This window comes from Homarus americanus, unplaced genomic scaffold (assembly GCF_018991925.1).
Source record: "Homarus americanus isolate GMGI-L3 unplaced genomic scaffold, GMGI_Hamer_2.0 scaffold48016, whole genome shotgun sequence".
Classification (NCBI taxonomy): domain Eukaryota; kingdom Metazoa; phylum Arthropoda; class Malacostraca; order Decapoda; family Nephropidae; genus Homarus; species Homarus americanus.
The window spans coordinates 2,274,956-2,289,408 of NW_024755055.1; the positions used below are offsets into that span (position 1 = coordinate 2,274,956).

The 14,453-nt window shown below is 40.4% G+C and overlaps 1 protein-coding gene across 1 annotated transcript in view; it reads left to right on the plus strand.

Annotated features, from left to right (window-relative positions):
• Window positions 1-14,453, plus strand: part of LOC121856200 (MAP kinase-activating death domain protein-like) — an 89,132-nt gene that overhangs the window by 8,279 nt on the left and 66,400 nt on the right. Inside the window, exons 5-10 of the mRNA XM_042351545.1 lie at window positions 10,114-10,273; window positions 10,597-10,768; window positions 11,147-11,304; window positions 12,259-12,400; window positions 12,600-12,758; window positions 13,720-13,922. Of these exons, the coding sequence (XP_042207479.1) occupies window positions 10,114-10,273; window positions 10,597-10,768; window positions 11,147-11,304; window positions 12,259-12,400; window positions 12,600-12,758; window positions 13,720-13,922 (994 nt within the window). The remainder of the gene's footprint in view (window positions 1-10,113; window positions 10,274-10,596; window positions 10,769-11,146; window positions 11,305-12,258; window positions 12,401-12,599; window positions 12,759-13,719; window positions 13,923-14,453) is intronic.

Consider the following 14,453-nt stretch of genomic DNA (forward strand, 5'->3'; position numbering starts at 1 on the left):
TAATACAAAATTCATTAAGAGGCGAAAAATAAAGAAAATAAGGGAAGATGGGGAAGAAGAACAAGAACAAGAAGCTAGAGAGAAAAAAATATGAAGAGAAAAATATATATTTGTGTGGTAGGAGGAAGGTTTGGCATCTTAACTCCAGGGTGTAGGAGGCTTAACTTGTCAACACTGTCGGGAGCCTCACACACTCTCAAAGGGTCATGTGATATTTTCCTCGTAATTGGGGTTTCTTGACTATCTCTCCTCCCTGTATAATGATAATTCAGCTTCGTTTAGTAAAGTTGTGTATTATATGAGTCGTTTTGTGTCCAATTAAGTGAAGATTTTAACTTACGGTCTTTGTAGTTTGAGATGGAGAGAGGTGGGTGGTCTCTTGTCTCCAGTTAAGTTCTCCTTCAGTTGGGTAATAAGAGACGTATGAGAACTCCACTAAATGATTTTTTTTTTTAAACCGACACAAAGTTGGATTCTCAAAGGTTCTTTCTTTAAATTTTATACCGTAGTTGGGGGTATGAGAACGCATCTAATTGGCTCACACACGTCAGCAACTTGCGGGAGTAAAAATGGGGTCGATATTAAGCAGAGACTTTACCCTGTCTTGAAATCCATATACAGTACATACACCCTCTCGTCTCAGTATAAAGATGGCGCCCACAGTATGTCGTTCCTTAGATAGATATAAATTTACATTGGTTCAGCATGTATACATAGACAGTGCATGAATACAAACAATGTATATTAACAGTGGTTATAAAGATTACACTGAGATAATCACACGGGGGTTGGAATCTCACAGTGGTAAGAATAACACGGGTTGGAATCTCATGGGGGGTCGTAATCTCACGGAAAGAATATTTTTAGCCTCGCCGTCTCACACTCACATATTTGCATAAAGGAATTTGGTTGGATCAGTCCGATGGTATTTTAACTGCCTGGGTCTCTTACGGATTGTCTCTCTATCTCGGGGGAAAAAAATTACAGTTCAAAATTGTTTTAGGGAAATTTTAGCTTCCCTGCATGTGAGTGTTTTAGCTCTTGTGAATTTTAGCTTTACTGAGAATTTAAGCTTACCTGTTAATATTGAGAGAGAGAGAGAGAGAGAGATAGAGCGCGCCACTTTCCATTATTCTCTTAATTACTCAATGAAGGTGGTGTCGACTCTGGTGACAAGCTATTGAGCGTCCTGTTACCAGTCTGATTATTACACTCGTCTTCAATAATTTTATCCCTGACTGTTTCTCGATAACTGGATACCTGTGACTATCTTGAAAGAGTAATCTAATTCATAATATGTGCTAATAATTATTAACAAAATAGAAGGAATTTCTTTAAACAAATATTTACTGAGAAATATTTGCTTATATTTAGTAATTTTCAGTCACTTATCAGAAGAATATATCGTACACCGAAGTAAAAATATCGTACACAGAAGTAAAAAATATCGTACACCGAAGTAAAAATATCGTACACAGAAGTAAAAAATATCGTACACAGAAGTAAAAAATATCGTACACCGAAGTAAAAAATATCGTACACACAAGTAAAAAATATCGTACACAGAAGTAAAAAAAATATCGCACAAAGAAAAAAGTATTGAACAGATAACAAAATGAAAAAAAAATCACAATAATAAAAGAAAGAGAGCAGGGATAATTAGGCTGTCAACGGGTCCAGGTCAATTTGCTGTTGTAAGCTAATTATCATTGGTAATTGCTGTAACATTTGGAATGGTGAAATTTTTACATAATGGCTAATCAGCTTTTATATTATTAAAAATAGCAATAATGGAATAATACAGAGGGAATTTCAGAACAGTGGCTTTAGATTTTGTTGTTGTAGTTGTTGTAGTTAGTGTTGTTATTGTTATTGTTGTAGTTATTGTTGTTTTAATAAGAGTCTTTAAGTATTTTTCGTTAAAGTTTTGTCTCTAAATAATAAACTATCATTGAAAAATTAAATACTATACTATTTTGTTCTCAGAAATAATGTTTTCTTATTTATGCTTATAACTGGAGCTAAAGGTCAAAACCCACTTACATGCGGGTATAGTGTAATGTGATTCGTCCATTGGGGGTCTTGACATCTGTAAGTCATATACAGTAGACAGGTTCCTACTTATAATTACTTTTCTACTTAACAGGGGGTAATTTGTTGTGTTAAGTGAGAAAGTCGATATATAAAAAAAATCCGCCCAACCGTGCACAAAGGAAAATAAATGCTGGGGTGTGAATGGCTGGGTTGAGGTATGACGTCAGACCGGAGTTGGGGACGTAACCTCATGTGATTGGCTGGAATGAACGTAACCTCATGTGATTGGCTGGAATGAAGTATGGCATTATGAAGGAGACTGTGTTTGGTCAGAAAGGGTTATGAGGTTTAGTGGGAGTTAAGGATGGAAGATTCTTATTGGCTAGACAGGGGTATGACGTCAGTGGAGTGAAGGAGGGAGGGGGGATTCGTAAGTGGGTGGACAGGAGTATGACGTAACACGGGAGATGAGGAGGGACCATCTGATTGGCTGTATAGGGGTATATGACGTAAGACTATCATTGAGGTAGCGGTGAATATGACCACGCCCACACGCCCTCACGCTTAAATCACCTAGGTCTAAATTTGTAGCTTAAATCACATAGGTCTAAATTTACAGCTAGTTACAAGCCAAAAAAATTCTTAGTGATTGACATTAGAGGTTAGGTTAGGGGCTTGGCTGCTCAGTGACCCGTACAATGTGTTTTCCCTTAACAGCTATGGCCACGCCCCCCCTCCCCATTCATAGCCACGCCCCCACCCATGACCACGCCCACACCCATGACCACGCCCACACTTACGCAACTTTGTCACCTTTATTATACCCCTCATCATTTAACCAACGGCTGTAGAAGCAATCATATAATCTCAGTTTGTCTGTCTGTCTGTTTCCGTCTGTCTGTCTGTCCGTCCGTCCATATCACTACTGGTTTCCGTTCATTATCCCGTCAACCAATAGCGTGCATTGCTTTCATGTTGGGACTGTTGATTGGTGCACGGTGAGAGAGAGAGAGAGAGAGAGAGACTGTACCTCATACATATTTCAACAAACACTTGGGAATTTCAGTGTTACTCAATAAGCTTATCAAATTTTACGATCCGAGGCCAGTGAACTATTTTGACACACACACACACACACACACATACACAGGTAAAGAGAAGAGGCTGGTAGTTGTGGTGGTGAGTGGTGGTGAGGGAGACTGGTAGTGGTGGTGGTGAGTGGTGGTGAGGAGACTGGTAGTTGTGGTGGTGGAGTGGTGGTGAGGAGACTGGTAGTGGTGGTGGTGGTGGTGGTGGTGGTGAGGGAGACTGTTAGTGGTGGTGGTGGTGAGTGGTGGTGGGGAGACTGGTGGTGGTGGTGGTGTGAGGAGACTGGTGGTGGTGGTGGTGGTGGTGTGAGACTGGTGAGTGGTGGTGTGGTGGTGGTGGTGGTGGTGGGACTGGTGGTGGTGGTGGTGGGGTGGTGGGACTGGTGGTGGTGGTGGTGGTGGTGGTGGTGGGACTGGTGGTGGTGGTGGGGACTGGTGGAGTGGTGGTGGTGGTGGTGGTGGTGGTGGCTGGTCCCCATGGCGACCGTCTTCCACAACATTTATCATCTCTCTCTCTCTCTCTCTCTCTCTCTCTCTCTCTCTCTCTCTCTCTCTCTCTCTCTCTCTCGTTCGATCCATTAGTGTGAAAAAAATGTGAACGTAACCTCTGTGTGTGTGTGTGTGTGTGTGTGTGTGTGTGCGTGTGTACGAAAAATCATACAGATATACATATATAAACTCTCACTGGGGATAAATAGATTGATTCATACATGTATACATATAAACATTCAGTCAAAATTCTTTACAAATATACATACATAAACCTTCGCACCTGACCTGACCTGACCTCCTGAAGCCTTCCCAGGATAAACTATTATTTAAGTATTTCCTTAATTCTCTGACCTGTGTGTGTGTGTGTCGGGGGGGGAGCAACAGGCGGTGGCTCTGAGGGGGAACTAGACGGCATGGCCTTCATCTGTCTGGTCATGAGGAACAAAGGGAAGGAGGGGAGACGAGAGGGGAAGAGGAGGAGGAGGAGAGAGGGGAAGGAAGGAAGGAAAGACAGGAATGGGAGAGGAGAAGTGAAGGGAAGGAAGGGTAGGGGACAGTTTTAAAGTGGAAGGGCAGGGAAGGGTTAAGGGGGGGGGGTAAAGGGTGAAGGACGTGTTAAAGGGACACTACTAGGGTTACCACACTCGCACTTCCTGGTTCACGATACTTCTTTCAGACTCACGAGGATTTTATCCGTGGTTAGGTTAGGTTAGGTTAGGTAAGGTTAGTCTAGGTTAGGTAAGGTTTGGTTTGGTTAGGTTAGGTTAGGCTAGGTTAGGTTAGTCTAGGTTAGGTTAGGTAAGGTTTGGTTAGGTTAGGCTAGGTTAGGTTAGTCTAGGTTAGGTAAGGCTTGGTTTGGTTAGGTTAGGTTAGTCTAGGTTAGGTAAGGTTTGGTTAGGTTAGGCTATGTTAGGTTAGTCTAGGTCAAGATGAAATAAATACCAATATGTGTATCATAATTATACTACGACTATACCTTGAACTAATGCGGTCTTTAATCCCATGTTTAATTAGGTCATTTGCTGGCTTTGTTAACTATCTTAGGTCAAATTGCCTTATTCAGTACCATTGTTTGTATACCTTTATTGTCTTGGTATCAGGAATGGTATAGTTTTACGGGTCTCTATGTATATTGTATACCTGTATTGTCTACATACATACTGATTTGTATATACTTGCTTCGTCTATACATGCTCAAATGTATACCTGTATTATGCCAAACCAATTGTAAACCTGTTTGATGGATTAAATGCATAACCTAACCCTAACTTAACCTAACCAAACCCTAACCTAACCCTAACCTAACCAAACCCTAACCTAACCTAACCAAACCCTAACCTAACCCTAACCTAACCCTAACCTAACCTAACCCTAACCTAACCCTAACCAAATCCTAACCTAACCAAACCCTAACCTAACCTAACCTATGCACTTACGAGAGAAAATATATCTTGTAAACCTAAGTCATTAATAGGATGTGTGGGGGAGAGCAATTTAAAGTGTGAAAATGGTGGTGGTAGCAGGTGGTTTATTAAGTTCCTGGATGGTGGCTAGTGGTAGTAGTAGTAGTTAATAGGGAGACCCCTGGTGGTAGTGGTGGGAAAATAGGAATGTTCCTTCTGAACTTAAGTTGGTGGTGGGAATGTGCTGATGGCTTGGAGATGGGTGGTGTGGGGAGATAGGTGGTGTGGGGAGATGGGTGGCGTGGGGAGATGGGTGGCGTGGGAGATGGGTGGTGTGGGAGATGGGTGGTGTGGGGAGATGGGTGGTGTGGGAGATGGGTGGTGTGGGGATGGGTGGCGTGGGAGATGGGTGGTGTGGGGATGGGTGGCGTGGGGAGATGCGTTGGTCTGTGGGGAGATGGGTGGTGTGGGAGATGGGTGTGAGGGAATGGGTGGTGTGGGGAGATGGGTGGTGTGGGGGATGGGTGGTGTGGGGGAGATGGTGGCGTGGGGAGATGGGTGGTGTGGGAGATGGGTGGTGTGGGGAGATGGGTGGCGTGGGAGGCTAGTGGGGAGTGTGAAGGCTGGGGCGGCACAACCCGACACACCGCCCCCCCTTCCTCTGTTGCTTAGCCACGCCCCCCTCGCCGCTTCCTCTACTGGTGCTAACTTAACCGTAACTCATCTTGAACCTAACCTAACCTAACCTAACTTAACTTAACCTAACCTAACTCAACCAAACCAAACCTTGACATCAACCATTACGGAAGCTATGACGTCACTATTCGTATTAAGTTTGTTTACTGATGACGTCACTCCTCAGCGGTAATTTTTTTTCCCAACGATTTACAGTTTTAGTTAAAATCTGAACCTCTTTATTATTACAAATTTGTTTTCTTTATAAATTTTGAACGGATATATTTTTTCACGTAAAATTAATCCGGGACTTTTAATATTGGTCGTATAAATAGAAACCAAAGCCATGTAAAATGAAAGATAAAAAATAAATTCTGCCATTGGTGAGTAAAGGTTTGTGTTGTGGTCATGTGGACAAAGAAACAATAAAACTCAAGTGACAGTCTAAGGATGATAATGGAGGAAGATAATGTAAAGAGCTGATTTAAAAGGACTCGTAAATTATTAATACTTACCCGTAATATGAATAGTGTTGGGAGAATACCACGAATATGAACTATCCTGGGATCACAAGGTCACTTTAGGTCAGTTCCTGCAGAATAAATTGATTTGCTGTCCTGTCCGTGTTACATTTCCAATATTGTCTGTCTCTTGAGTTGAGTGGAAGATGGACGTTCAAGTATGGTGGTAGACAGGTGTGGTGGTAGACAGGTGTGGTAATATGAGCACGGTAAATCGATAGTGTAGTGGCGTGTGGCTTCCTCATCTTCCTCCTCCCTGGTTGATGATGATGGTGGTAGTGCAGGTGGTGGTAGCTTGCAGGAGTAGTGGTGGTGGTAGCTTGCAGGAGTAGTGGTGGTGGTGGTAGCTTGCAGGAGTAGTGGTGGTGGTAGCTTGCAGGAGTAGTGGTGGTGGTAGCTTGCAGGAGTAGTGGTGGTGGTAGTGGCTGTTGTTTTGTTTTTGCTGTTACTGCGTATTTCACCTTTAAACACACACACACACACAGAGAGAGAGAGAGAGAGTCATATTCAAACACCTCTCTCTCTCTCTCTCTCTCTCTCGCACAAACGAACAAGCAAACTTTTATTACCCCCAGCAACTGTCAACAGGTGGTTTAATCTTACCCTTGGCTTTAATGAGATGTTGGGAATGTTTACGTCACTGAATTGTTAATTAATACAGTTAGTTAAGGAGGAGCGCGCGTGTGTGTGTGTGTGTGCGTGTGTGCGTGTGTGTGTGTGGCGTTAAGAATTAGTGGTCGTGTACTGTATACCTCTTCGATCACACACACACACGCACACGAGCCGCTTCTGGACCAACACACACACCAGCTGTTCAATGTTAAAAGAATTACAAAGAACGTGACCGCCTCCAATCCATTTTTTTTTCCTGTCACTGTGGAAAACGGTGGACCTGACCATAGCCTCATTCCCACCATCACTACCACTACCATCACTGCTACCACCACCACCACCACACAACTATTTACCATCACTGACCTCAAAAATCAATATCGGGGGACCAGGCCAGAATTCTTTGAAGGTTCTGGGGCTCAATTCTCCTCCTACCTCCAGATATGAGTTGTTGGCCAGATGACGTCAAAACTTCAGCCGTGAAGTCTTAACCTTAACTAAAAAAAGTGTGTAAAAAATAAACTAGGTCATGGCTACAACACCTGCCGCCACCCAGAACAATTTATTAGTTTCCCGGAACAAAGACAGTTTCACACCATTTCAGAGTTTATTTACACTTCCACCAAGATTCTCAATTATTCGTATTTTTTTTTTACATTCTTTCCTTGCTGGATATATATAAAAATACATCTAACTATCTAATTTAGATACAGTAGAGGTAAAAATTAAATAGTTCCGCTGGGACTTTCAATATTACGTACGTTCGTTCATTTTGTATCGGGCAAAAGCACCGTAACGATGAATTACAGAAAAGTTAAAAGAATGCAATATTATCTTACATAAACACAAAACCAAAATAATGAATAACATGGTGTAATTACTGTTAGCTGGAGCGTGCTATTACCCGAGGCGGGTAATATGTCAGAGGAAACCTTAATTAATTAGCAGCTGAATCCCCTCTCCTTCAGGCTGCTGGGACACGTCACCTTGGTAAACAACTTCCTCGGAATACATTATAATTCTTCCTTAAGTTTAAACAAAGATACAAAAATACATTTAAAGTGCATTAAGACTCAACTAAATACAGTCACTTAGTATCAATTAGGAGATAGAATTAACATTAAGAGGTGGCGGGAATAACAGTGAGAGGGTAGCCTTTGTCAACTCTCCCTCACTGATGACTAAACTAACTTGGGTGATGATGGTGAGGAATGGACTCACTCCCTCTTCCACCCTCCCCCCTTCACCCTTTTTTTTTCTTTCATCATCTCTCTCCAATGATTCTTCCCCATTTATTACCCTCCCATCATTTTTCCGTATCCTCCCTCGTCTCTCCTTCCCTTTCCCATGCTCTCCCATCACACTTTTCTATTTAATCTTCCCCTTCTCCTCCTCATGTTTTATCTCAAACTCTCCCTTCATCCTCGCCTCACCTCCCATCACAACCCCATCCCACCAAAAAACCCTCTCCTCCACCCACCCCCCATCAGAGCCACCTGGGCAGGAGGTAATCAAGACAGGGGCTTTATGGGGATCACCTGGGACACTGGGAGACCATCCTCATCTTCGTGCTGGCCGTCCCTTCCCTTCCCTTCCCTTCCCTTTCCCTCCCTCCCTCCTCCTTTACGGCTCCCTTCCCCCTTTCCTCCTCTCCTCTCCCCACGTGTGTATGAAGAACAGGGATGAACAAAAGGTTAACCGACCTATCAATATACTACTGGATATATATTTGTTTAGCATTTTATTTATATTTTGTCGACATCTAGTTTAATGGTATGTTAAGAAATAGAAATACAATGAATGTTTTCACTTATTAATACTGTTTTTGTATTCCATCGCTACCTTCCTACACTCTACATTACCTTTCATTTTACGGGAGTATTCTCAAATTGTATACTTTAACTGAACTACACTTAAAGGTCTATTACAGTGGACAACATTTTCACATTCCTCGGGAGAAAACGCCCATAATACAGTGCTCAATCCGATTAAATGCCAGAAGATTAAAATGCAAGGAAATCTGATAGTAAAGCTGATAGTAAAGTTGTGGCTGCATTTCGGGTCTAATTTATGTTTTATAATATTTATAATTAAAATGCAAAGCTTATAAACAAATTATAAGGTAACATTTGTAAGTGATTTTAACGTAAATATATTATCATCAGAATATTTTCTTTAATGTGCGTGTGGTCATTTAAAGGGACTGGGAACTTTAAAACTTCTCCTGTTGATAAAGTGATGGAATAGTAGAGTATTGTGGGGTTTAAGACATCCAGTGTATGTCAAGAAAGGCTTAAAATAACAACACTTTTGGACGACCCTGTGTGTATCAACTGTCAACTTTAGTTTTGATTTGTTTGTGTCCTGAGTGTAAGAATGAATGTAAATATTGTCAAGACCAACATATGTGGCATTGTGGTAACTCCAACAACCAGGCCAATAAGGTAAGAAATAAGTGATTGCAACATATGGTGAGAGTCAGTTAGGTTAGGTCAGGTCAGGTCAGGTCAGGTTTATGTTTTTCTGTTTTTTTTTTGTATTTTGTATTCGCTTCACCATAATTTTTGTCGGAAAATGCTCCACCAAAAAACAAAAAGATGAAAAAATCTGCCAATTTCCAACGGATATGAAGGTCATAACCGATCTAAACACACATAAATACACCAGAAACACATATTTTTTACTTTCTAACAGAGTTGTGTGCACTTATGTAAATTTACCTATTTTGGTGTGTTTTAAACGAATCTGACCTTTATTTTTGGCAGAAATTCCTCGTTTTGCCCCCTCCCTCCTAACAATAATGGGGAGAGCCTGGGAAATTGCTTTTGGGTGGGTGAGAAAGCGAGTCATCTAACCAAACAAAACCTAACCTAACAAAACTTAACCTAACCCCAATAGGCCTAGCTTAAACTAACCTAAATGTTTCAGTAGTTTATAACTTTCAGGTGCTCTATGTCCTAAAGTAAAATAATACCATTAAAATTTAACATACAGTATTTCTTTTACCGTTTCTCAGTATTTTTTGATGTGATCTTTTTAAACATATTAGTTTACTTTAAGTCATATAATACACTTTAAGGGGAGAGATAAGGAAAACAGGAGTTATTAAACAGACCTCAAGAACAAACTTGCCGAGCTGAATATAGTGAAGAAATTGATTGGATTGCATTTTACCTTCCCATCCCAGTTTAAGTCTTGTATACATTGAAGATTTCCTCATTTATTCTGTATGTTGTGTCCATAGGTACTGTACTTCACTTTGTTCTAATTGTGATGTTTCTCTTTCAGGCAAGACTCGGTTTGGCATTTGTGCCAACTTTTATCGGGCTGTGGAAAGAGGGACTGCCGGCGGCTTATCTGCAACCAGAGGACGAGATCGAGGGTCATCGTTTAAGCGAGAGTCTTGGAGGACCAGCTTAGATAAGAGCTCCGACTCGGCCTTTTCTAGGTAGGTATATGACTCTTAAGGTGTCATGTGTCTTAGTGCTGACCATTAATACTGCATGGCTTACCTAGAGGCTTTTTATACTGCACTTGACACACAATATGAAAAATAGAATAAAATATCTATTTCTGTACTGTATATTATTATTTTGTGTATGCTGACCATAGACAATGTTATAGTATAAGATTTAGGACAGATACATCTACCCATTCTCTCAATCACTAACATATTTCTGGAGATTTTTTTTCTGACCCTTCCCTCCCTAAACCGTAGTTAATTGGCTTTTGACAAATTAAAGCTCTCAGCAGATGTATGCTCCCCTACAGTGACCAGCGATCAACCCTGGCACCTAGCGACAGCGAGAGAGATTGTCCACCCTCTCGACGGGACTCTGAATCTACCTCGCCAGCATCACGTCTTGGGGTCAATGTTCCTGCTAATGATTCCGACACAGGAGGCTCACACTCGCCTTCACCCAGAGCTGCTAGGAAGAGACAGGTAAATATAAATGCTGTATCATATCTTTTGTAAAGCTAAATGATCTGTGTTGGTGTGTCATCCTGCCATTATGCAAGAGGCATGTGGGCCCCTGCAGGTGAAGCTATCAGGAGGAAGTAGGTCATGTGTACTGTTGTGAGCTTCATCCCCTAACATGTTTATCTCTCTTTCTCTCTCTCTCTTAATGGGTTTTCTCTCTATATCTGCTATCTTTACTCCTCTCACTTTTATATGGGGACGATCAAGGTGTACAGACAACTTAAAGAATCAATATTGATATGGTTGTAAGATAGTGGAAGACAACTGTACTGCGTCCACTCACAGTACTGTATATGACAAAAGAATGCACTGTATTTAATGTTGGATTTCCCTCCACAGCGTGTTCGGAATCACTCACTCACTTCGCTATGCATCCTGTCACACCATCCATTCTTCAGCGCCTTCCGTGAGTGTCTCTTTCTCCTGCGACGGATGATAGACGCCTGTAATGAGAACGCCTCGCCCAGAAGAGTCGGAGCATCACGGCAGAACAACAGGTTAGAAAAATACTGAGCTGTTACCGAGTGTTAACTTGTATAAGGAGTCAAAGAAGGATAATGGTGTATTTTATTCTTAAACTATACATATATGAATACATTTAGATGTTAATAGGGATGATAATAATGATCAGTTGTAGAAATAACCTAAGTTTGAATATGTGTATCATAAACAATAAAATCCTACTGTGGACATAAACACCACATTGATTTTAGGTAATAACAGTATTGCTGCATAATATAATACACTGAGCCAAGCGATTCTATTTTGTCCATACGTGTATATTTATACTGTATACTCTCTCCACTATACAGCAGGGTAATACATGTGGAATTCTCTACACACACCGTCAGCTCTACACATTACCCCAAAATCGTCGGATAGACACCCTCACTCGCTTACAACTTTCTTATTTTTTTCCCACCTTGTGTATGGTCTCGTGAATTAGATAACGTACGCCTACATTGTTAAATCATGTGTAGATAGTTTATTATGATGTCTGTTTTCATTATCTCAGTTTTACCCCAACATGATAGCCAAAAGACCACATGTTATACCCCAGTCTTGTTTTCATCATCACTCTCACAATGTCAACAAGTTTTTACCTTTTATATCATGTGCTTAATGATCTAATGATACCTTAATACTTCTCTGAAAACTAAGTCATTGTGATCTAATTTATAGGAAATATAAATTACATTAATAGCTGTAGGGATGTAGTGTCCCCATTACCCGTCCAAGACACAGTTAGCCCTGGGGGGGTTTGGGACTGGTAACTAACACATGCACATTTGGCAATAAAATGACTATATACTGTTGGGTGCTCTAACCTTTAATGAAACTAGCTCTTGCCTGTTACCTGATATCATAGCAGGAAAGGCTTGTAAGAATAATAAGGCATAATTCTCACCATTTTTTAATATAATTCTCTTCATCTGTGTCAATGTTTACAGGGACACTGTGTGGAGTGTGATGACAGGTCGGCCACATGATGGTATACCTAGCATTATAATGCATGATGTCCGGGAGATTGAAACGTGGATCCTACGTCTCCTGTCTGCTCCTGTGTGTGTCCCCGGCAAGACCAGAGTTGAGGTACAGGAAATGATTTGTCTAATTGCAATATTTGTGTAAATTTTTTTTTTTAATTCACTGCAATCACATATTGTATTTTGTTTAATAGTTTGGATTGAGTACATGAATAAAACTTATAATTTTCCTCCTTTTAGTAAATGCTAACTTATCACCCACTTATACCTAAGCTATTACTCAGTAACCATGATTCTTTTCACAGTTGGAGCTGCTGCCAAGAGAGTTGTATGCGCCCTTGACGTTTGCCTTGCCAGATCACACACGCTTCTCACTCATTGACTTCCCCCTTCACTTACCCCTCGAACTACTGGGGGTTGAATCCTGTCTCATGGTCCTGACACTCATCATTCTTGAGCAGAAGGTATGAACCCAAGATAATCATGGTAGTACAGAGGTCACAGAATTAAAACATGAAAATAGCAACATGTAAATTACCATATAGAGCAACACAGATCTTAAAGCATATGAACAAGAAAAGGTGATATTGAATGAGGGAGAGAGAGAGAGAGTATGGTCTTCATTTCAGCCAACTTAATTTATAGTGGGGAAAAGTTTACAAGAGTGGCAACAGGATTAGTTTTAGGAAGGCTTTACACCAGTATGCCATGTGAAGGAAATTCTGTGATGAGGTCGGGTAGAAACCATAGTATGAAAGATGAAAATAGGCCAAGTATGTTCTGTGGCCAGTGTATACACAACTCATACAAATCATGAATGTCACTCAGGTCTCATATTAATTTATTGAGAGGAAAACTTGGTAGAGAGAGACCAGAGTTGAGAATGTTATGGTGGATATTAGGCATGTTGTTTTAATGGCAGTTACTTGAACCCTTATGATACATCTCTTAGTTCATAAACATTGTGGTGAGAATTGTTTATCAGTATCTTTTGGTGTATAAGCGATCAGTGGTGAAGAGGATAAAGTACTGTATATGAAGTATGGCTGTATAAGAGACATTTACCAATTGTCGTAGAAAAAAAGGTGTCCATAATGTCTTCAAATATATAAGTGTAGGGGAATATCCAGCCATGTTTTATTTGCTCTTCTCTCTAGTCATATTTATTGTATACTAGCTGACCCTTGATCTTTAGTAATGGGGTCAAAAAAATTATCTCTCCTACATATTGACCCAACAAGCATGATATTTAAAACCATTGACCCTATATAATCCTATCTTTAACCTTTAGCAATGGGGGACACCATATTTTTCTATAATATCTAAAACTATGAATCCCTATAAAGTATTTTAATTCTGAAATATAGTTGATTATATGAAGTAAGATCTACAGATGTATATATATTTATGTTCGTCTCTGGGCAGGTGGTGATGCAGTCTAGGGACAACAATGCCCTCTCTATGTCAGTGCTGGCATTTGTTAGCATGATCTACCCACTGGAGTACATGTTCCCGATCATCCCTCTGCTGCCCACCTGCATGAGCTGTTCAGAGCAGCTTCTCCTGGCTCCAACTCCATACATTATTGGGATTCCAGCATCATTTCTCCTCTACAAGAAACACTTTGGGTGAGTATAATGGAGTGTTGAAAAAGCAAATGAATTTCATGTACACTATTAATGTAATTTATTTATTTTTTCTTTCCATATTTTCTATCCCACATCGTCTTTGATTGGGACGGTATTTTTATTTATTTATTTATATATTTTTTTACCTGTACTGTTTGTGTCACTTTCACTTGTTTTTTTCTTTTTGTTCTGATTTGATTTTCCAGTTTTCCAGTTTTTTCTTAGGCAATTGTTGTGTGATTAAACTCAATTGGTGTTGGTTTGTATATACACTACACTACTGTATGTTCATTTAGTACAGTATTCATCTGGCCTCCACACTCTGATAAGAACTGTACAGGAATTAATTTTTTTTTTATTCTTCTTGTGATGTGTTAAAATTCCTAATTTTTTATCAGTTAAGCTTCAGTCTGAATATATTTATGAATTGATCTCTTTTTAACATGAGTAATTGGAAGTTGATGATATGAATGATTGTGAGTTAAGTACAAGTATTTCAACATGTAAACTTGGTTCTCCTCTTTTTGCTTT